The sequence below is a fragment of the Balearica regulorum genome, chromosome 4, assembly GCF_011004875.1.
Source record: "Balearica regulorum gibbericeps isolate bBalReg1 chromosome 4, bBalReg1.pri, whole genome shotgun sequence".
Classification (NCBI taxonomy): domain Eukaryota; kingdom Metazoa; phylum Chordata; class Aves; order Gruiformes; family Gruidae; genus Balearica; species Balearica regulorum.
This window is the reverse complement of record NC_046187.1, coordinates 1,732,524-1,752,723: the sequence shown is the minus strand read 5'-3', so window position 1 is coordinate 1,752,723 and position 20,200 is coordinate 1,732,524. Positions and strand designations below refer to the sequence as shown.

The window sequence follows — 20,200 nt, the reverse complement described above, 5'->3', positions numbered from 1 at the left end:
CTTGGAGCACCCCGTGGTATCTCGGGCACGTGCACAGGGCCATCGGTGAGTCTGGGAGCCTGCAGGAGGCTTCCCCTCTGCTGTATTGGTGGTCAGAGGCCAGGCAGGTACTGAGAGGGCATCTATAAGCGCATGAGGTACCTGTATTTGGGTATCGGAATCCTACTGGAAGGGAGGAAGCTTCAGGTACCTGTATTGGGGTATCAGAATCTTACTGGAAGGGAGGAAGCTTCAGGTACCTGTATTGGGGTATCAGAATCTTACTGGAAGGGAGGAAGCTTCTCAGTCAGAGAAGGCTCTTCAGGGAACTCGACTGAGGCATAACAAGATGTAGTAGCTGGAAGCTGAAGCTAGGAGGGTTCAGCGTAGGAAGGCGGTCAGATTTGTCTTGCAAAAAGTTCACGAGCCACTGGTCTACTGAGGGGAGGGAAGCCTTCTCTCTGGCCTTTCGATGAGCTCGTTGTCGTGCTTCAGCCTAAATATGTTCTGTGATTTACAGATGGAATTGCTGAGCGAAACGGAACAGCCCTTCTTGTGCAAGAGATAGGGTTGGGTTATAATGGCTTTCAAAATACGCAAACGTGGCGTGGGCATTTAAAAATAAGCCATCTGTTGTCTTATTTCTAGGTGTACCGTTCCCAAAGAATTTCATGTCAGTGGCAAAGACAATTTTAAAGCGTCTCTTCAGAGTTTATGCTCACATTTATCACCAGCACTTTGATCCAGTGATCCAGCTACAGGAAGAGGCACACCTTAACACTTCTTTCAAGCACTTTATATTTTTTGTTCAGGTAAGTGCGGCAGGAGCATTATGGTTACAATTATATTCTGGAAAAACGTATCCAAGTACTGCCCCTTCAGTTCCTTAACACCTGGTGTATTTGTAGGAGAGTCAACATCTCCAGGACCCTAAGGTAGTGTCGTTGTCATGCTCCATTTTTATGTGTATTTACTGCTAGAAGCATTCAGAGAATGGAAGAGATTTCGACAAAGTAGTTGTTGACTTCAAAATTGAATACTGAAAGTGTTCCCTACCAAATAATTCAGTAGAACAGTAATTCCTAATGAAAGAGAGAGGACGCTATCTGAAGCTAGATTGATAAGAGTGTGCTTGCTTCAGAGATGCTTTACGCCTTCCCTTAAAAAAAAAAGAGCATCTTTGTACACTTCTGTCCTTTAAATCAGGGCACAAGCTCCAGGCGGTTGAATGCTGCTATTCAGCTAAGGGCAGCCAGGCAAAAAATGCTGTAGTGGCTAAGCCTGGACTCAGAGCGCCTGCTACTGAAGAAATTCTGTCTGGATAAGACTTCTCACCTGAGCTGCGCTTAGAAAACGCTGTATCTATGTCTGTTGTCTTACCCCTTTTACAGGAATTCAACCTTATTGATAGAAGAGAACTTGCACCGCTTCAAGAACTGATTGAAAAACTCACCTCTAAGGACAGATAAAAGGAAGAGGATTTCTTGAAGTCACTTGTTTCTTTAAGCAAGCGTGTGGTATTTGTTTTTTGTTCGTTTGTTTTTTTTAAAAAACAAAAACCTGTGCTGTTACTAATGACAGCCAAGATCTACTTTCTGTGCTTTTATTAGGGGAAATCTTATCTGTTAGTGACACGTGGCAAATAGCTTTTTTTTTTTTTTTTTTTCTGATTGTTGTTACTCATTGTGGAATTTTAGCAGGTGCTGAGCATTTATAAATGAAATGTGCTTGGTTGGGGGATTGACTCTGCTGGTGGATGGGTTCTTGTATTGTGTCAGTGGTTGCCCATTCTCATGAAGTCCCTAGAAGACTTGCTTACGTTTTCTAAGTGCCTTGGCAGACTCACTTCTGAGGTGCAAAGCACATACAATACTGAACATTGCTGGAAACAGGAAATATGAACTAACACCCAGGACACTTACTGATACTTGTTTTAGAAATATATATATATGCTTACACTAAAAAAAGCCATAACTTACTGAAATCTATGATCTCCAGCTTTTAATACAAATACTTGTCTTATTTTTTTAGAGATTAGTATAGGATTTTTCAAAACTAGATATTTCTTACAAAGAAAAGTAATGGCAAAGTTCTAGTCGCTCAAGCGAAACGATGAAGGTGCTGTCGAAATGACAAAGAACCTGTGCTTAGCAAGTAGCTACATGTCTGTTGCCGTTGGGTTTGGCTTTTTGTAGTTGCTTTTATTTTTTTAACAGGGAAGCAGCAACTTGGGTCAGTCACTTTTGTGAAATTTCCTAGCATTTGCCAAATGAACGGTTCGTTTGCACAAATACGGTTAGGGAAAGTAGTCAATATTAAAAAAAAAAATAAAAAAGCACTGGGGTAAGACTAAGAAAAACCTGGCTTGAAAAGTAACTAGCGAATTGATGTTTGTGAGTTGTGAATAAGAAGCCTGGCTCTGTGGAGGAGCTCTGGTGGCCAGTGTTTTCTGTGGTAGAGAACATAGCTTGGAGGGAATGTAATTTCGTGGACCACTTTGGATGTACGTTAGCGTGATGGTGTTCTCCCCCGTTTCAAAATGCAGCCCATCTCCGAGCAACTAGAGCAGTTGGGACAAGTAATAGGAACATACCAGTGAATTTTTAGTGGTTTGCCATTTGGTCCATCATGTATTTCTGAGAAAACCTAACCTAACTGTGGCCTTCCCCCGCGCCTCTCTAGCCTTGTGTTTTCTCAAACCAGCAATGAGAATCGCCTGCGAGATGTTAACCTCTGGGGTGACCCGCACGCGATGACTTGGAAATTTCTGTTGCAACTCTGTACTGGTCAGGTTTCCTCCTGCAGAAGCCCGTATGACTAGCTCTCTTGTTCGTTTATGGATCTTGTCAGAGCCGTTGTATTTCAGATTCAGAGAAATCTGTATAAGGTTCTGCAACGTGCTCTCCCGCGACGTCACTGGTTGCCAAATGCAGCGCGCTAGGTTGTTAACGTTGCCAGGCTCGGCTAGATTGTCACGCCGCAACCCCCCCCCCATTTGTAGACCTGAATAACCCGAAGGCCTTGACTGAGCGGTGTACGCTAGACTGACTCTTGAACCTCTCAAATTTACGGGGGAAGCCAAGGTTAGCATGCGACAGAAAACTTGAGCTTAGGTTTTGTGTGCCTTTGCTTGACTGAAAATGCTGAGTAAAGGGGAAAACACTGTGCAGCAGCCTGCAGAATTTCTAAGGGGCTATTAGTGTAGCCAGCTAATAAACACCTAAGCGCAATAATAAACCTACACTCGTTTGGGAGACTAGAACGACTACTTCTGAGTTAAAATGATGTATGTCGGAAGCATCTGAAGGTTAGTTTAAGAACTACGTTACCTTCAGTGGAGTTAAATTTCCTAGTCTGCCTGAACTGCTTCCTGGAGAAGCAATTGAATGTTTTGTTACCTCTTCTGTCTTCCCCCCCCTCCCTCGAAAGTCTTGAGAACAATTGAGAAAACCTAGTATTGAGCTAGAAACTGGCATTGTGTACTTACTTCACTGCTGCTTATTTAGAAATGCAGACCTGGAGTGTTGCCTAGAAAACGTAGCGAGTGTTGGGCTCCTTGGCAGATCAGTGTCACTCCCCATTAGCATCTGCTCAAAGGACAAGTGGTATTTTCAGTTATCCTTATGTTTTGGCTTTTTTTTTTTTAACGTCCTACAGAATTACCAAGTTTTCTTCATGTGTGGATGTCAAAGGAAAGGTCTTTTATGCTGTATTTTCCTCAGCAGTAGGGTGGCAATGCTAGCTCTGGTGCAGGCTTGGGGGGTTCTCGTAGCAAAGGACTGAGTAACGCAGAAGACGGTCGTCTTTTCAGAGTTATGGGAGCGGTCGGCGTCCACCTGACTGTGCAAAAGCAGCTTAGCTCCCAAATTTGAACTGCACTATTTTAAACAGTACTCAGTCATGCAGGAAGCTGACTTTAAGAATGTGATCTTACACACGCACCTTTTTATGCGTGCTCCTGTCTGACGAGAGTCTAATGACTGCAAATTTCCAGCTACAGGGGCGTGAAGAGCGCCACAGGTGCGGTTTGATATTAAAAACCCTGTAAACCTTCTAATGAAAACCGCTTTGCTGAGTTGAGTCAGCGCTGCTAAGAGGCCGCGGGTGCACGTTCACTTACCGGAGAGGAGCCTTTTAACCGTGCTAGAGCTCGTGCTATCGCAGTTACATTTTTGTTTTTAAATAGCCAATTCTAGAAATTCAGAGACATCTGCTGCAGTTCAGCCAATAAGAATTAGAATGTATTAGATAAAAACCCTACTTTTATGTGGATAGTGTATTTTTTGTACTTAGTATCTGGCAGTGGAACACACTTTTACAGAATAGTTTCTAGGAGTGTAGTAAAAGCTTGGAGATCATGATTTGCCTGACAGCTGTATGAACACATTGTTTAATTATTCAGCACTTGAAAACAACAATATTAAAGATAAGTATGCGGTGGTTGGGATTTAGTATCCCTATGCTGTTTATACTTGCAGCTTTTAATTGTTTTTTTGCTTCAAAAAGATGTGGGACCAGAAGTTGACGTGTGTTTACACTCTTGAAGTAAGGGCAGGTTGGAATGCTAAACAAAAGTGGCCATGTTGTACAAACCGAACCTGGATCGAGCGAGTGTGTTGATAAAATAGCGCATTTGTTGGGGGCAAGGGGGAGGACATCCCTCTTCCCCCAAATAAAACCCAGAGAAACGAACCCTGAACAAACCCCACGTTACCAAAGGACTCTGTTAGGTGTCGCGAGCGCTTGGAGACAAAAACTTTTGGCTTGGTTGTCGTCGGGAGCGGGTCAAAGCAGGCTGGGCCGCCGAGTGTAACAGGGTCCTTAAATTCTGTGGTTCGGGGTGGTTTTCAGCTCCCAGCGTGTTAAACCGTGTCAGTGATTTGGGTGGTAACTTCAGGAGGTCATCTACCTCGAGATGGGATGGGGCAAACTCTGCTAGGTTCATATAGTTCCGGCACCGTTGCCGACGTTGACGCCGTTTAGATGGCGTGGATACGTGATGTGCGCAGAAATAGGTTTTTTTGAGCCTTTCAAATGGAAGTCAGGGATACAAGTTAATCACGCAAATAGAAAATAAACCCGCCACATTCTGCTGTCGCAGGTAGCCGAAGGGTAGATGGAGAAAACAGGTTTCAAGGAGCAGGTGGCCCGCCTGCAAGTATCAAGTTTCTTTTACTGCTTACTATGCAATGTAGAGCTTAGAAGTTCCGCTTATCCTTTACGATATAGAGGAGCACTGTCCTTACTCAGTATTTGGGAACTGAACACTCTCCCTGACACTCACTTAACAGGTAAGGATACCTATTTGCTGCTATGGACTTTACTTACCTTTCAGATAATTCCTTTCTGTTTCTCGCCCCCCCTCCCTTTCTCTTGGATCACCAGACCCAATTTCACTATAAACACATCCTTTTTGGATAGTTGTTTTTTTTTTTTTTGCGCCCCTCTCCCCCCTTCCTGCCTGCCAGAGTGCTGTATTACTGTATATAACCCGCCCCCTTTCAGTTGGAGTGTTTAAAAAGCTGCAGCACGAACGCAGACTTCGTGCTCTTCTTTAACGGAAAGATTGCCCGTTACTCTGAATCTTGTTTCCTTCGCTGCTGATAGGAGTTGGGTTTTTTTGGGTTTTTTTTTTTTTTTTTCCAAACTGCACTACTAAAACCACTAGCAGTTTTCTGGATGCCTGTCGTCTTTTCCTGGATATCTTCTCTTGTAAGGCGAGACTAACGTTGGTTATTGTAAGTGATAAACCTTTTTATTTTCCTGTTTTTCTTACAATTTCCTCTTGCCAGGTTAAGATTACAGTCTAGGTAAATATCAGAGTACACTTTTGTTCGAAGAACCAATTCTCTAAAGTGTTCATAGAGTATTGTATTTTTAGGGGAAATTAATTTTTATAGCCACTAAACTATACTCATTATTTTTGTACGTTTGCAACTTCTGACATTTTTCAGAGACGTGTCGCGGAGGGAACACTTATTTTCATGGCTGTTTTACTACTTGGGTATGCTGTGGTTGTGTTGCTTAGTACCTAGAAGCACATACCTCGATGCGCAATGGAAGAGAGAGGAGAAGGCAATAAAAGTGAAATGAGGTTTCAATAAAAGGCCATTTCGGAATGAAAAAGATAAAAAAAGATATTATGAAAGCAACACTAACCTTTCCTCCTCCTTTAGAATCTTAAAATATATGGGAGAAAATGCAGTGTAAAATGTAAAATGCAAGATGAGAACCCTTACTGTAAGCTAACTGTGCCAATATCGCTTCAGTTTGTAGTCACTGATTGATATTTTAGTTTTAATAAACTAAACAGCTTTTGATTAAAAACAGGAAAAAAAAAGTTGAATGTCTGAAAAATCTGCAACGTGTTTATTTGAGAGTTGTAAATAATGTATACAGATTGTTGTATGTGATGGGACAAAATATTTAAATTCTAGGTTTTTTTCAATAAGAAACTGAAGGCTGTTTATAAGAGAAAATAAATAGCTATGTTTGACCATGATTGTCTTATTTCCTTCTTCAACTTATTTCTAAATTATCTTCTACTTGTGGATAGATTTTTTCCCCCCCTGTACACTGTACACATGCGAACATCACACATACAAACTAGATTTTTGTAATTGCCTTGTGCGAATTTGTGAATATTTGTATTGCAGGCAGACACAAAAGCAATAAACCAACCTGGTACCCTTTTCCTTTCCTTGTTTCCTCACCTGAATTTACCCGGAGCGGATGGAGCTCGCTGCGGGATTTCCCCCAACAGGTTCAGTGTCGCACGAAGCGCATCTCGGCGCGGTTTTAGAAGCTTTGCTGCGAGGAGCGGGTCGCGTCGCAGCCGTGGCGCGGTGCTGCCTCAGGTCACCAGCAAGATGCGGGTTCCGCTTTTGGCCGTGCTCGGCAGCCCCGGTCCCTCGTTCGCTTGTTTTTTCTCTTAAAAGCGCCCCGGACAGCTGCAGCACTCCAGCTTTCCTCCCTGCCCATCCGATTCCCTCCGCGTGCCCTCCGCCTTCTCCGCTCCGGCCCGGAACTCCCAAGGTAAGTCGTGGGCGTGCAGGTGGAACAGTTGGTTAAAACCCTTGTTTTTCCTTCAGTCCCCACAGCGCCTGGCTTGGGGGGTGGGCAGAGCCTCCCGTCTCGGACAGCAGTCCCGGTTTTACGCGAGAGCGTGTTCCTCACGGCAGCCTGCGCCTCTTGGGTAGAGCTGAGGATTTTTTCCCCCCCCTTTGGCCCTGTAAGAACCAGAAGGGTCGTACGCTGTGACGGTGTGTGGTGAATTCAGTGGCTGCGCGGGCGTGTTGACCGTTTCCAGCAATAACCAAGTGGCCTTGATCTCCTTTAAATCCGACCGGCAGTTGCTTTTTTAGGTATTTCTGTAAGATTTTTAACATGAACGGTTGCGTGGGAGCGCCGTGCGGTCACCTTGCTGTGGCCTTTGTCCCACTCATGGCAGGCGCGTACCACTGCGTGTGGATGTGCGAGGACGCTTCGCCCTGGGGCGTGGGGCACCGCTGCCGGGGACGCGGGTGGGCCGAGAACCCAGCAACTCGTGACAGGGGTGGCGCCGCCCATCCATGCGCTTGTCTTGCCGCAGCTCTGCCTGGATCCGCAGCGCCGCGCTCGACCGCCCGCCCTGCGGACTTGCCGCCCGCCGCCCTCCGCGTTCGCCTCTTGTGTTTTTTTGGCCCTCGCCGCTACCCGGCCGCGACGCCGCGGGCCGGCCGCGCTGTTCCACCACCCCCCCCCCGCCCCTCCCCAGCGCTGACGTCAGGGGCCGGGCTCTCGAGCCCGCCGCGCGCCAAATTCGAAGGCGGGTGCGGGCTGGGCGCGAGCGCGGCGGCCGTTGTGTCGGGGCGGGCCGTCAGTCGCCTCACAGCCCCTCTCCTCCCCGGCCGCCGGCCGGGCGCGCCGCCATGGCCACCCCTCCCAAGCGCGGGCGGCGGGAGGGCAGCATCAAGAAGGTCGCCGTGGAGGGCAACATCGGTGAGTCGGGCCTGTTCCCCCAGCGGGGCGCGGGGCCGGGGAGGCCTCCGGCGGGGCTCGGCGGCCGGCGCGGCCGGCCCTTCTGGCGGGGCTGTTCCATGAGGGGTTTTTCTCCCCTTTTCCCGGCGGAAGAGGCTCTTCGTCAGGTCGGGAGAGGGAAGCCGGCGAGGGTATTGTGCCAACAAGCCAGTTACTAACTTGACTAACTTTATGCTGGCACCGGGAGAAATAATACTATAAAAATAACGAGATGGCGGGGGGGGGGTGGGGGGAGAACAAACAAGCTTTCTATTACGGGTTTTAATTTACTCACCGTTTAAAAGACGGATTAAAGTCCAGGCTAAGCTTTCTCCCACACTTTCCTGATTGATTGTAGGGTACACTCCCGTGTAAATGCAGACTGGTCAAACCTGTAATGCTCATTACTCCTACTAAGTATCAACAGAAGCCCGTGCAAGTGTTGTAAAGAGTAGGAAAAGTTGTGGGCTGTTCATAAAGAGATACTTAGTTGGATTTTGAGGGGTTTGGTTTTTTTGGCAAGGGGCCGTGCTTAAATTTGAGGCTCGGAGTTGCCAGGGTGGCCGTTCGTTTCCCAATATGTACTTGGGTGGTTGACAGCCAACTGGTTGGCCTCTCTCAGCTTTAAGGATCTCCTCTTAAAGCTGTTTGTCAACTGACGGCACGCTAAGGACTGGTGTGCTGTGGGAAGTAACTAGTAACGCATCTTTGTATCTTCGTTTGAGAAACCCTCGCTTTCGCTGTACTTTTTGTGGCCAATGCTTGCTTTTTTTTTTTCTTTTTTCTTTTTTTCTTTCTAAGATAACTTTGGAAGACTGCACCTTCATGCTTGAGACTGGATCGCTAAGTGTCTTTAAAAAATGTCATGCTTGGTATTGTCATTGAAAATGTAACTTTCTAGAATTCAGATAACTGATCTGGGCTGAGACTTGTCACTGCTGATTTTTGTTAAATGTGGTATTGGTGTTGTGTGCTACAAAATGAAAAAGAAAACCCCTGTTGCTCAATTAATTGATGATCTGTGGTACACGATAGTCTCTGATTGATGCTTGTCATGAAGTCAGAAGTAAATGGATGTGGGAGACTGGTTTATGGGACTTGAAACTAGAGTTGTACAGTAGTTAAATACTGGCACTGTTGGTGTTTTCTGACTGCTATTCTTCATGAATGTTTCTTCTACAGCTGCGGGGAAATCGACATTTGTGAATATCCTCAAACAAGCTGGTGAGGAATGGGAAGTTGTCCCTGAGCCTGTAGCTAGGTGGTGCAATGTTCAGCAAAACTCTGAAAAGGATTGCGAGGTAAGGTAAAAGAAACTAAAGTGAAACTTTTAAAATAAGAAAAAAAAAACCCAAACCCAACAAACAAACAAAGAAAACCAAAACCCAAAATCTCACGCACACACTAAAAACCCCCAACAAAACCAGTCAAATGTTCTCGTAATTTCAGAAGACCAACATTTCTGACAGACTAGGCATTTTAGAAAATATATGATAGCTACATTTTTGCCGATTCTTATCGTAATACTTGAGTTCCTGTTTTCCAGTCTGCTCGGCGTATTATGGAATAAATGTTATTCAACGTCAGGATGTAAATTACAAAAGCGGTAAAAGCCTGTTCTGTTTTACATACAAAAACAAGAGATGGAAAAAAGTAAGGTGGAAGTTGCTTTTAGTAACTGTGAACTAGGCAGGTGAGAACAGAGGGCTGCACAGGTGGCCTGGAACGTGTCCTCTAAAAAGTCTAGGAAATAATGCGCTGCTGCTAAATTGTTGATAGTGTTGTTTTTTCTGTCAGCTACCTGTAATTCTCTTGGCAATCCAGCTGCTATCTCGTGGCCAAAGTCATCGCTGTGTAGACAGCTGTTGATGAACTCTAGAAGACTTTTCCTTTTTCGATCTGGCAAAAACTGCACTGTATGTGGGTTAATTAAATGTAAACTTCTAATGGCAGCGTATTGTTTCTACCTTTTCCTCAGCTACGTTTTTTCAAAGTTAGGCAGCTCGCTTTCTGTTTTCTTCATGATACTACAGTAAATGCAAATATAAAACCAGACTACAGCCCTTAGCTTTAAGAACTAAGCTAACAGGCTAGTTTCATAGACTTGAACTTCAAGTTAAAGATTTGTTTAAAGGTTAGTGTGGTGGGTTGACCTCAGCCAGCAGCTAAGGACCTGCACAAACAGCAACTCACCCCCCAGCAGAGCGGAGAAGAGAATAGGAAGAAAGAAGGCAAGACAATTGCCGGGCTGATGTAAAGACAGTTTAATAAGCAAAGGGAAGAGGATGAGAACGGAGTGATGCAAAGGCAATTGCTTACTTCCTAGAAGTGGTCTCTGAGCAGCAAGTACCCTGGAAGACAACCCCCTCTCTTCCTCCTTCTTCCAGTACCTGAGTTGAATTGCCCAGCGTGAAGGTCTGTGGTGTGGTATATCCCTTTGGGCACGGGGGGTCAGCTGCACTGGTTCTGTCCCTCCGGCTTCTTCCCACCCCAGCCTGCTTCCTGGGGGGGCAGAGTGGGAGAGGGAGAAAGCCTTGATGCTGTGCCAGCACTGTTTGGTGATAGCCAAAACGTCAACGTGTTATTGACGGTGTTATTGCCCCAAACACGAAGCATGTCATTGTATGGGCTGTAAGGGAGAAAATTAACTCCATCCCAGTCAGGTCCAGTAAGCTTAACGTAAATTTCAAATCCCTCATAATCATCCCTGAAGTTGGACTTGGTAATTTGCTCTTTTCTCCTTTTGCTTTGGCTGGTTTGCAGAAATACGATGTTATATATGACTCCTAAAATCAGTCAGGAAATGATTAACTCAAGGTTCCTAAAGACGAGACTGTAGTGCGTGTGTTAACCTGTGTGTGCGTGTGTCTGCAGGTATCTCTTAGGTCTTGTGTGCGTTGTCAATAGCTTGCCATGTTCTCCTTGCTGGTGGCCAATGCACGCGGTAACAGCAGCAGCTGCCCTACAACAGCACGGTACTGCACGCCAGTTCTGTTTCTAGTAAGAATATTGTACAGCCTGAACAATAAGCCTTTGCCTATTTTTTCCCCTTGTCTTTCCCTTTTCTGAGAAAAGTTATCAGCATTCGAGATCTTGATTATTGCTTTTTTTGTACAGTTTAATACCAAAAAGTAGACTTTCACTTTTCCATCTTTAATAAGATTCATACTTTCAGTGTCCCACACTACCAAAAAAAAATAAATTGGGAAGTTCATTTTTACATGTGTGTTCGTAGAAAGAGGCATGTCTTAGTGGTTTTGTAGTTGTTAGTTTTTATGAAAGTTGCACCTGAAATACTTCAGTTGGCTTAGTACTGTGCTTTTTAATACGGTATTTTTCAAAGCTGTTGAACTCTTTTCCGGAGCATTGTTCTTTATCTGTTCTTTCTCACTGGTGAAACTGATAAATAAGGGCCTTCTGACTTGAGAAGGGTCATTGTAGCGGCATTTTCTTGATTACGGAGTAGGGGAGCATATCCTGGATAGTGGAACCAGGCGGTGTCCCCTGTCCCTAGCGGACTGCTGTCCCGTGCCAGCGAGGATTCTTACAAGCAGTTCCCAGGCACGCTTTGGATTTGGTGTTAACGTAGCGAAGAGATTCGGATAGCAGCAGTCACCTCTGGCAGGTTGTGTTTTCTAGTAAAACCGAGGCACGCAGCTCTCCGTGTCCGTGAGCTGTAGTGGCTGTCTCGAGGTGTTCGATCTCCCTCGCGGGCTGAGGGAGGTCTTTAGCATGGAGTCTGTTCTGAACCTCCCAGTTAAGGGGAGACCATAATGCTATCTTAAGGTGCTGCATCAGCAGCTGTTACCATGGGCACTGTAATTGATAGATAGAAACCCAAAACAAGCCCAGCTTGAAACTTGACATTCACGCTTGTCGGAGCAAAAGGAGCATGGATTTTCTACAGTGTGGTTGACTTTTTGTACTGATGGGATGTTGTTCTTTCGTTAAAGCTTGTAAATAGCGATCAAGTGGTTTGATACTTGAGTGTTTTGACATTGTGGATTGCAGAGAGTTGCTTATTCAGCTCAGTGCCCTAGGAGGAATAACGTTACTGGCACTTACGCCTGCTATTACGAATAGAGTTGAGAGGTCAATGACGCAATTGTAAACCTGTAGAACAATTCTGCTCTATCTGAATCGTCCACCTTTTCAACTTAAAGGTTCGCTGTATTTGTTTAAAACTAGGAGCTGACCACATCACAGAAGAGTGGTGGAAATGTGCTTCGGATGATGTACGAGAAACCAGAGAGGTGGTCTTTCACTTTCCAGACGTATGCGTGTCTCAGCAGGATCCGGGCTCAGCTCAGATCCCTGGATGGCAAACTCAGGGAGGCGGAGAATCCTGTGGTCTTCTTCGAGCGATCTGTTTACAGCGACAGGTATGTTGGCCTGAAGTCCTTAAAGTGAAGATCAAAATGCTCCGAAGTAAAATGCATAAATAAACAGCAGAGCGTGACTGTGTTTCGTACCTCTTTTTGTCATGATTTTGATACTGGTGAATCACAATAACCTCAATAAGTGGTTTGTTATCTTTCTTTCATTGGTATTGACAGTAAAGTAAAATCACTGGTTTGAGAGTTGATAGTTTTGTTGTATAGAATCATAGAATGGTTTGGGTTGGAAGCGACCTTAAAGATCATCTAGTTCCAACCCCCCTGCCGTGGGCAGGGACACCCTCCACTAGACCACGTTGCCCAAAGCCTCATCCAGCCTGGTCTTAAACACTTCCAGGGATGGGGCATCCGCAGCCTCTCAACCTTTATTAGCTACGTGCAGTTTGCCATTCTGTGCGGGGAGGTTTTTTCTGATTTTGCATGCATGTTTCCCTTCAAAGAAAAGAGAGGAGAAGGCGTCAAGAAGAGTCAAGAGCAATTTCTTCCTTTGTTGCTTAGTCTTGTTCTGTTTTATGCTTCTTGACCCAGGCTTAGCTATTTCATATTGCCGTACCCTGTGTTTCTGGGTGCGGAAGGTGAGATTTGATAGCTAAATCCCGTCACGTAAGCCTTAGGTGTTCACTGTGTTCTAATACTTTGTAAATAAATGACCACAGTGTGTACAAACCAGTGGTGGTTTATAGATGATTCCTGAGCTGCAAAGGTTACTGCTTTTTGTGGACACTGCTATGGGCAACGGCAGCAGACATGGTTTACAGCGTGAGGATACCGGCTGTTTATTTCCAGTCTGACCATACATCAAAGAAGTTACAGAATTACTACGCTCAGCTTCTTTTCTAGTTACTCTGCAGTACTTGAGGCAAACAAAGTGATAACTGTGTTCAAGGTAATTTGTGTTTACCTAACTATTTTGCGTTCACAGATATATCTTTGCAGCTAATTTATATGAGTCTGATTGCATGAATGAAACGGAATGGACTATTTACCAAGACTGGCATGACTGGATGAATAAGCAGTTTGGTCAAAGCCTAGCGCTGGATGGGATCATTTATCTCAGAGCCACTCCTGAGGTGAGGAATAAAAACTTAGGACCGCACAGAGAATGAGAGCACAGAGTTTATGCCTTGCCCGTAAAATTTGACCTTTGTCTTTGCTTCCATAGTAATTTTTTTTTTTAAATGTAAGGTTTAGCTATGATCCTAGACCTTTTTTTTTATGATAAAAGAATAATATGCTTGCAGTCAAGTTCAGTAAGGTCACGACTGTGTGTCATTGCGTATCGCTGTATCTCTGTTTAGGGATTGCTTTGAACATCCTGTGCAAGGAGACAGTGGAGAAATTCTCCTTGAAATGTGATCTTCTCAAAATCTTGAGCTACCCTTATCTTTCACTGTAAGACTCCTAATGATTAGAGCTCAGTTCAGATTGTAGTATTCCCCTGAAGACTATAATACTTGAGTTATGACTCATACAATCTGGAAATACTTAAAAAAGAATGTTCTTTTAAATGCAGCCTGTGTATTTTCAAATAAAATGTAATGATAATGATTTCCTAGGTATAAAACCAGAATATATGACAAGAGCAAACCAGAGGAAAGTCCAAAATAGCCGTAGGAACATTGCTGTGATAGATATAACAGTTTGTAGTTCATATCACAGCTGGTTTGGGGGTGTGTGTGTGAAGCCCTTTCACTTGGAGCGATGGAGCTAAGCCAGATGAACTCACCTACGGTATGTGAGGCTTTATGACAAAGCTTTGATCTTTGGGCTTCTTAAATTAGTTTTTTTAAAACGAGGAAACAGCGTAATGAATATATCTTTTTGAATATGAAACTTAAATGAACGAGAGACAACCGGAAGAGTTCAGAAGAGCTCTAATTGCAGTCATTAACTTACAGTTCACTTCCATACTTCCTTACGTGCAACTTTCATGCTTTCAACTTTGTTGAAAACAATTGTGTAATGTAATATGCCGCAGTTTCTCTGAGGGCTTTTTTGACTAGGCTCATAGTGAGGGCTTTTTTTTCCCCCCCTCTTCAAGTCAAGAACATATATTTCAATTACAAAGTACAACAATTTTAAACCGTTTTGATCGGGCTGTTGTTGAGGCTTTGGATGTGTTCAGGACAGGAACAAATAAATGATATACTGCATTTGAAAACTGGGTTCTTAAGAGCCAGAAAGATATAATGAGACTTTTGAAATGCCAATCTATCATGTCAGATGGATGTTTCTGTGCTCTTTGCATGCAATTCACTGGTACCCTTTCTTTTAATGAGGAGCTTACTTGAGACCTTTCCTTGTAGCGGAGAAATTATGCGATACGTTTCCTGGGTCCTTCTTTGATTTTGTGTGTAGTCCCTGGGCTCCATCAGCCGAACAGGACATTACGTTTCTGTGCTCGTAGGATAGTTAGCAAGTTGAACATTCATCTTGGCCTAAGAGTGGAGTGCAGTAGGAAGGGTTGGCAAAAAAATAATCTTTTTGTTTTAACATCTTTTGCCTTTAGAAATGCTTGAATAGGATTTACTTGCGTGGAAGAGATGAAGAGCAAGAAATTCCCATAGAATATCTGGAGAAGCTTCACTACAAACATGAAAGTTGGCTTCAGCATAGGACACTGCGGTAGGGTTTGTTTCATGTATGCTTGAAGTTGGATAAATCTTTGTAAGGATGTTCCATAATGCTTTTTCCACCAGTGAAACTTCACCTTTTCCTATGCTGTGTAAAGTTAAACTCCAGGAATATTTCTATCTATACTTCCTTAGTGTAGTGTTGGCTTTACAGCATGTTAATTATTGCTAGGACATGCAGCGTGCCGTGAGCTCTCTTCACAAAGAGCTCCGACTAGCACAGGATTCAGCTGAACTAATTTTAATCCACAGTCGAATTTAACGTTAGGTGCTAGGGGAACAGAATATTCAAGTATCAATAACGTATCGTAGGAGCCACACTGTAAATCCAAGCTGCTTTGTATTCAGAATTCATGGCTGTAACTTATATGTGCAGTTCTTTTCGTGGGATTCTTACCAAAGAAAATGCTGACAGAGACTTGAATGATGTATACTTTTTACCAGCTAGAAATATTTTCTTTGTTCTTATCCCAATACAGAACGGATTTTGAATATCTGCAGGAAATACCGATTTTAACGTTAGATGTTAACGAAGACTTCAAAGGCAAAAAGGACAGATACGATAACATGACTGAAAAGGTAAAATTTCACAAGCAGAATAGACGGATGATTTTGGTTTATTGCCAGCGTGTCAAAATGAATTCAGGATACTTATTGCATCTCAAAGCAATCTCATAGCGTTCTTTGAGTCAGACTAGGCTTAGAACTTGTGTTTCTTCATGCTATTTCCTACCTTAATTTTCCATTAGAAAAGAAAGAAGTTAAAAAAAAAAAAAAAAGGAAGGAAATATTCCAGGCTTATTTGAGAAGACTTTCACTAGTAGCTTTGTTTGCAAATGTAATTTCTCATTTAAATAACCCTCAGCTGTTTAAAAGAACTATGATTTGCTGTGTCCTGCTTCTAGCATTGTGCAGGTATCCTATGAAATGTGGTGGAGTGGGAGAGGATGAGGATAGCTCTTGAGGGACAGACAAAGAAGGTAACGCAGGTCCGAGATGATACATGTCTGGGGTAAAGTTGTCTTTGTACGAGGTGTGAAAGTGTCTAACCTACGGTGGTAGGCAATACAAGAATTTTGGTTCCAGGTGCTGTGAAAATACAGTACAAAAGCACCACAACGGAAAAGGGAAGGATGAGTTTACTGCACCCGCGGCTGAATTTTGATCCAAAGCAGTGAGCCAATGGCAATCCACTTTAGGTTTTGCACATATGAAAGACAGTATGGGCTATCCTTTCTGCTGGTTAGCAAAGGGCAGTACAGCTAATGCAAATGGGGATCATTAGCTCTAAAAATATACTTCGCTGTATAATCATCCTTCGAAAATATTTAAGTTAGGAGTTATATTCAGGTAACAAACAGTCTTCTAACCTGCTGCGATACTGCTTATTTTTAGTTTTGTTTATTAAATTGCCACTATCATTCAAGTTTTTCCCTTCAAGTTGTGTTTATTAAAGTGTTATTCAAAACCTTGCTCAAAAGCAGTGGTCTAGAACTTCAGGGAGTGCTTTTCAAATGGAGCTTTTCATTTTGTTCAGGAAGTAATGCCGAATGTCACAAGTGTGTTTTATTCAAAGGCATGGAAAAAAAAAAGTTGATTTGATATAAAAAGAATTCAAGTTGAGATTTCCATTTGCATTAAGAAGATCTAATCCTTAGCACAAACAGGTGTAATAAATGTTTTAAAGTGTGGCCAAACCATCAATGTTTTAACTGCTCAGGTGTCTAGTATTTGAATCGTGATGAGATTCAGCTGAGAACAATTTGACTTTTATTTGAGTAGTTGTGACGAGTTATGGACCTTAGCAATGGTACGTGCACATTTTTCTGCTCTTTAGAAATAAATTATCTCACAGGAAAATCAGCTTTGTGCTTTGATCTCAGTTTATCCCCTGAGAAGTAGAACTCTTCACCTGATTAAAACCAGCCTTCATGATATTTGCTCTTTTAAAGCTTGTTAATTGATAGAATGGCTGGACATGGCAGCTGTGCAGTGAATATGCTTCCCGTCTGCCCCTTGAGCTAAGGCCAAGCTCAGGCACCTGAAAAGGTATTTCAGAGGAGTTCGCTCCTGTGTAGCAGTCAGGTTATCTGGGAGCACCCCAAGCCCTGTGTTGGCCTTTTTTTTTTTTGGCATTTCCTAAGTGGAGTCCCAGAACTGCTGTACGCTTTGAGGCTGGGTGCTTTGGCCTTTGCTGTGCGCTTGTGTCCAGCGGGACCCCAAACCTGTGTGTCCTTCTCACCATTGTTGTGATGCTCGCTCTCAGAGACCAGTCCTGAAACTGCCCGGGGTCCAAGTTGTGATAAGGCTCATGATGCAGTATTACTGTTGCACCTTTTGAAGGGAGGGTGGCTTTCTCCTGATACCTTTAAAGTTAGAGTATTGGCACAGTTAGGTGTTCCCTTCTCTACGGGAAGGGATTTGACCTCTTTTTAAAAAAATTTTTTTCCACATCCTTGAGTCCTGAACTAGGAAGGGAAGGGTCACAGTTGGAGGCTGCGATCCAAGATCTGTTTCCATTTCACATCAAGGAGTTGGACAAAACGCTTACAGATGCGCTCTGTGCACGAGAGCCTCTGCCAAAGAATAACAGCGTGTTCTCTAGTGAAACGTCAATTCCCTTCTATGCTGTAGCCTGGCTTGAGTGGACAGAAGGCTCCCAGTTGAGGCTATATCACAGCGTAGGTGGTAGGATGCTCTGGAAACAGAGAGAGGGGTTTTGTACCTAGAGCCTGTGTTCCGTGGGTCTCGTATCTGCTGGGTGGTTGTATTTTACACAAAGTGGCCTGGTCCTACTCCTGTGCTTTGAAGGGAGGGAGTAATTACTCTTTTAGTTTTGGGGAGCGGGAGTGGAGGGGATGCAACCAAAAGGCACGCGTACCTGTGGCAAGAAGCGCGTTCTCGGCGCGTTGTCTACCTGTAACCTTTGGTAGTGACCTGAATTTAAGCAGCTGTTTAAAGCGACCGCGCTTAGAAGCGTAACGCTAGCCCGCTGGTTGGCACGCTGTCCGTTTTGGATCCAGTTCTCGTGCAATCGTATGGGTTATCTGAGGTGCTGTACCGGGTCTCGTGCTCTACGCAGGATCACGGACTTGTGACTCAAGGTTCTTGATAGCATTCTATGGGCCAGGACTTCGCTGCTAATTTTTAGGTGGCTGTAGCCATTTGAGCCGCTCTTCAAACACTGGAAATGGAGTTCAACAGTAACTGAAATATTTATGGCGCTGTTCTACAGTATCGGATTTTTGTCAGGCACTCTGGTTTTGCTAGGTATTGTTTTATTACTTAGTTGCCAACCTCAAATTCCAAGGAGCATACTCATTAGATGTGTCGGGTTGTTCATTGACATTAAATATGAACGGCGTTCTGGTAGTGGGTGTGACTTGGTGTTTTCCAAATGACATGTTTTGAGGTGGTCATTATCTTCCTCATGTTTAGGTTAGACCTGCTTTTAAGATAATTCATTTGTGATGTAGGGCCGTGTTTTAGGACCACGGGAGGAATGAGGGTCATTCCAATGCGTCTTTCTCCACACCTGCTAAATTACAGGTGCCGTGGCTGAAAAAGTTCTTGATGGACAAGAAGCGGCATAGCCGGGCCTAAGATTATTTTTCCCAACTCCTGTTTCTGTAGGGAGCAGTAAAGCATAAAACAAGGGAGAGGTAAATGTAGTTGCTGTCTATTTCTGTTGTTAAGTACTTGGTTTGATTGACAATATTTGTTTCTTTTGCAGGTCAAAGAATTTTTGAGCACCTTATAAGCCTCTTTGAAGCACAGGCAGAGTCAAACTGTTCCAAACATCTGTGCGATCAAAGTCTGAAGTACAGCTTCTGCTTTTATAGGCGGCCTCTGGAGAGGCAGGACTCAATCCTGTTGATTTAATTGTGAGGAACAAACAAACTTTGAATAGGGAAATTATTTAATAAATCGTAGATCTGTTCAGTATTATATTAAGTAACACTCACACATTCTGAAGATGCTAGAATTCTGAGAGTTCCTAAATACTGCGCCTCTTCCTAATCAGACCAATAACAACTTCTGGAGTGTTTCATTGTATTGTTTTAATTTATTTTGTGCCTAGCAGCTATTTAATTTTCAAGAAGGTAGTGGCTTTTTAGACCTCTTTGGTGTGTTTCAGTGGAATTGATTTGTAACGGATGTCTCATTGTTCTGAGGAAGAAAAAAGTAAAAACCATTTTTTGCTGGTGAGGGAATTTGAATATAACCTGGAGTTTTATACTGTAAGGTATAAGGAAATGTCTGACAATGTTGAGTGATGAAATTCTTCACAGAATATGCCGAATTAAAACAAATCCAAATATGGCTGAACTTCTGTAGATATCAAATTAGTTTTTATATCCGTTTGCATTGTGCACTGCAAACTAGGATACTAAGAGGCTTACCATTCTCTAGTGTGTTTGGGCTTGGTTTTTTTCCCCTCAATTTTTTTAAGCTCTTAATAAAACAGCTGGTTTTTGTTGTTGCTAAGTCCTCTTTTCCTGTAGAGGAGTATGTTTGCTTGATGGGTACCGTAAAAGGAAGAAGAACATTTTGCAAAGGGCCTCCATCTGTAAATGACGTGTTTCTAAACATTTCCTTAATCACGTTTTGGATGTCAGAGGTGGCTTCCTGCTTTTGTTCCAGCTTCTCCATTTGTGAGCTGGCCCTCCTGGGTGCTTATACGAGATACTGCAATATTTGAAGTAGGCTGTCCTTTCTCGTCTTGTTGTAGTAAGAAGGGGAAACTTCTGTGAAGTAGCTGCTGTGCTAGTGCGTCTTGTTTTATTAACTGAGCCACTTTTGTTTCAGGTGCAGAAAATATATACAGGGTACACATCTCAAGTACTGTGTTGTATGAGCTGCTTTGTTCTGCTTTAAACATTTCTGAATGATTGCACGCTTGGCTTTTGAATGCAAAATTTTATTGTAAAGCATTTTGTCTACCGTGGTGCCTGTGTTACCTGCTAATTTGAGATGAAATTTCTTCCTTTGTGGTTGGAATTGTGCTGGCATTCTCTAACCGTTGACTGAAAAATAAAAGTGGTTGGAAAGACTTTTTAATGCTTAATAGTGTTGGCTCCCTTGTCTCGTAAAAGAAATAATGTTGTAGATTGCTGGTACGTAATACTAGTACAATGGATGAAATGAAGATTGTGCATTCTCAGTGTATTTGGTGTACAGGTTCACAAAGAT

At 43.4% G+C, this 20,200-nt stretch overlaps 2 protein-coding genes across 3 annotated transcripts in view; both read left to right on the top strand.

Moving 5' to 3' along the window:
• The window catches only part of MOB1B (MOB kinase activator 1B), a 47,318-nt gene extending 40,837 nt beyond the window's left edge, over nt 1-6,481 (top strand). For both annotated transcript variants that reach the window (XM_075750876.1, XM_075750877.1), the window contains 2 exons: nt 628-791; nt 1,371-6,481. In XM_075750876.1, the coding sequence (XP_075606991.1) occupies nt 628-791; nt 1,371-1,448 (242 nt within the window). In that variant the 3' untranslated portion in view covers nt 1,449-6,481. The remainder of the gene's footprint in view (nt 1-627; nt 792-1,370) is intronic.
• A 1,255-nt stretch (nt 6,482-7,736) lies between these two features.
• On the top strand, nt 7,737-20,071 carry DCK (deoxycytidine kinase). Its single transcript, XM_075750873.1, has 7 exons — nt 7,737-7,959; nt 9,160-9,278; nt 12,166-12,359; nt 13,297-13,444; nt 14,884-14,999; nt 15,487-15,586; nt 18,741-20,071. The coding sequence occupies exons 1-7, from the start codon at nt 7,890-7,892 to the stop codon at nt 18,765-18,767; spliced, it is 774 nt and encodes a 257-aa protein (XP_075606988.1). The 5' UTR covers nt 7,737-7,889; the 3' UTR covers nt 18,768-20,071.
• The last annotated feature ends 129 nt before the right edge of the window (nt 20,072-20,200 follow it).

Coding starts and splice junctions, on each gene's coding strand:
- DCK (XM_075750873.1), top strand. CDS start 7,890: ATGGCCACCCCTCCCAAGCGCGGGCGGCGGGAGGGCAGCATCAAGAAG. Junction 9,279..12,165: donor ACTCTGAAAAGGATTGCGAG/GTAAGGTAAAAG, acceptor GTTTAAAACTAG/GAGCTGACCACATCACAGAA. Junction 15,000..15,486: donor CTTCAGCATAGGACACTGCG/GTAGGGTTTGTT, acceptor ATCCCAATACAG/AACGGATTTTGAATATCTGC.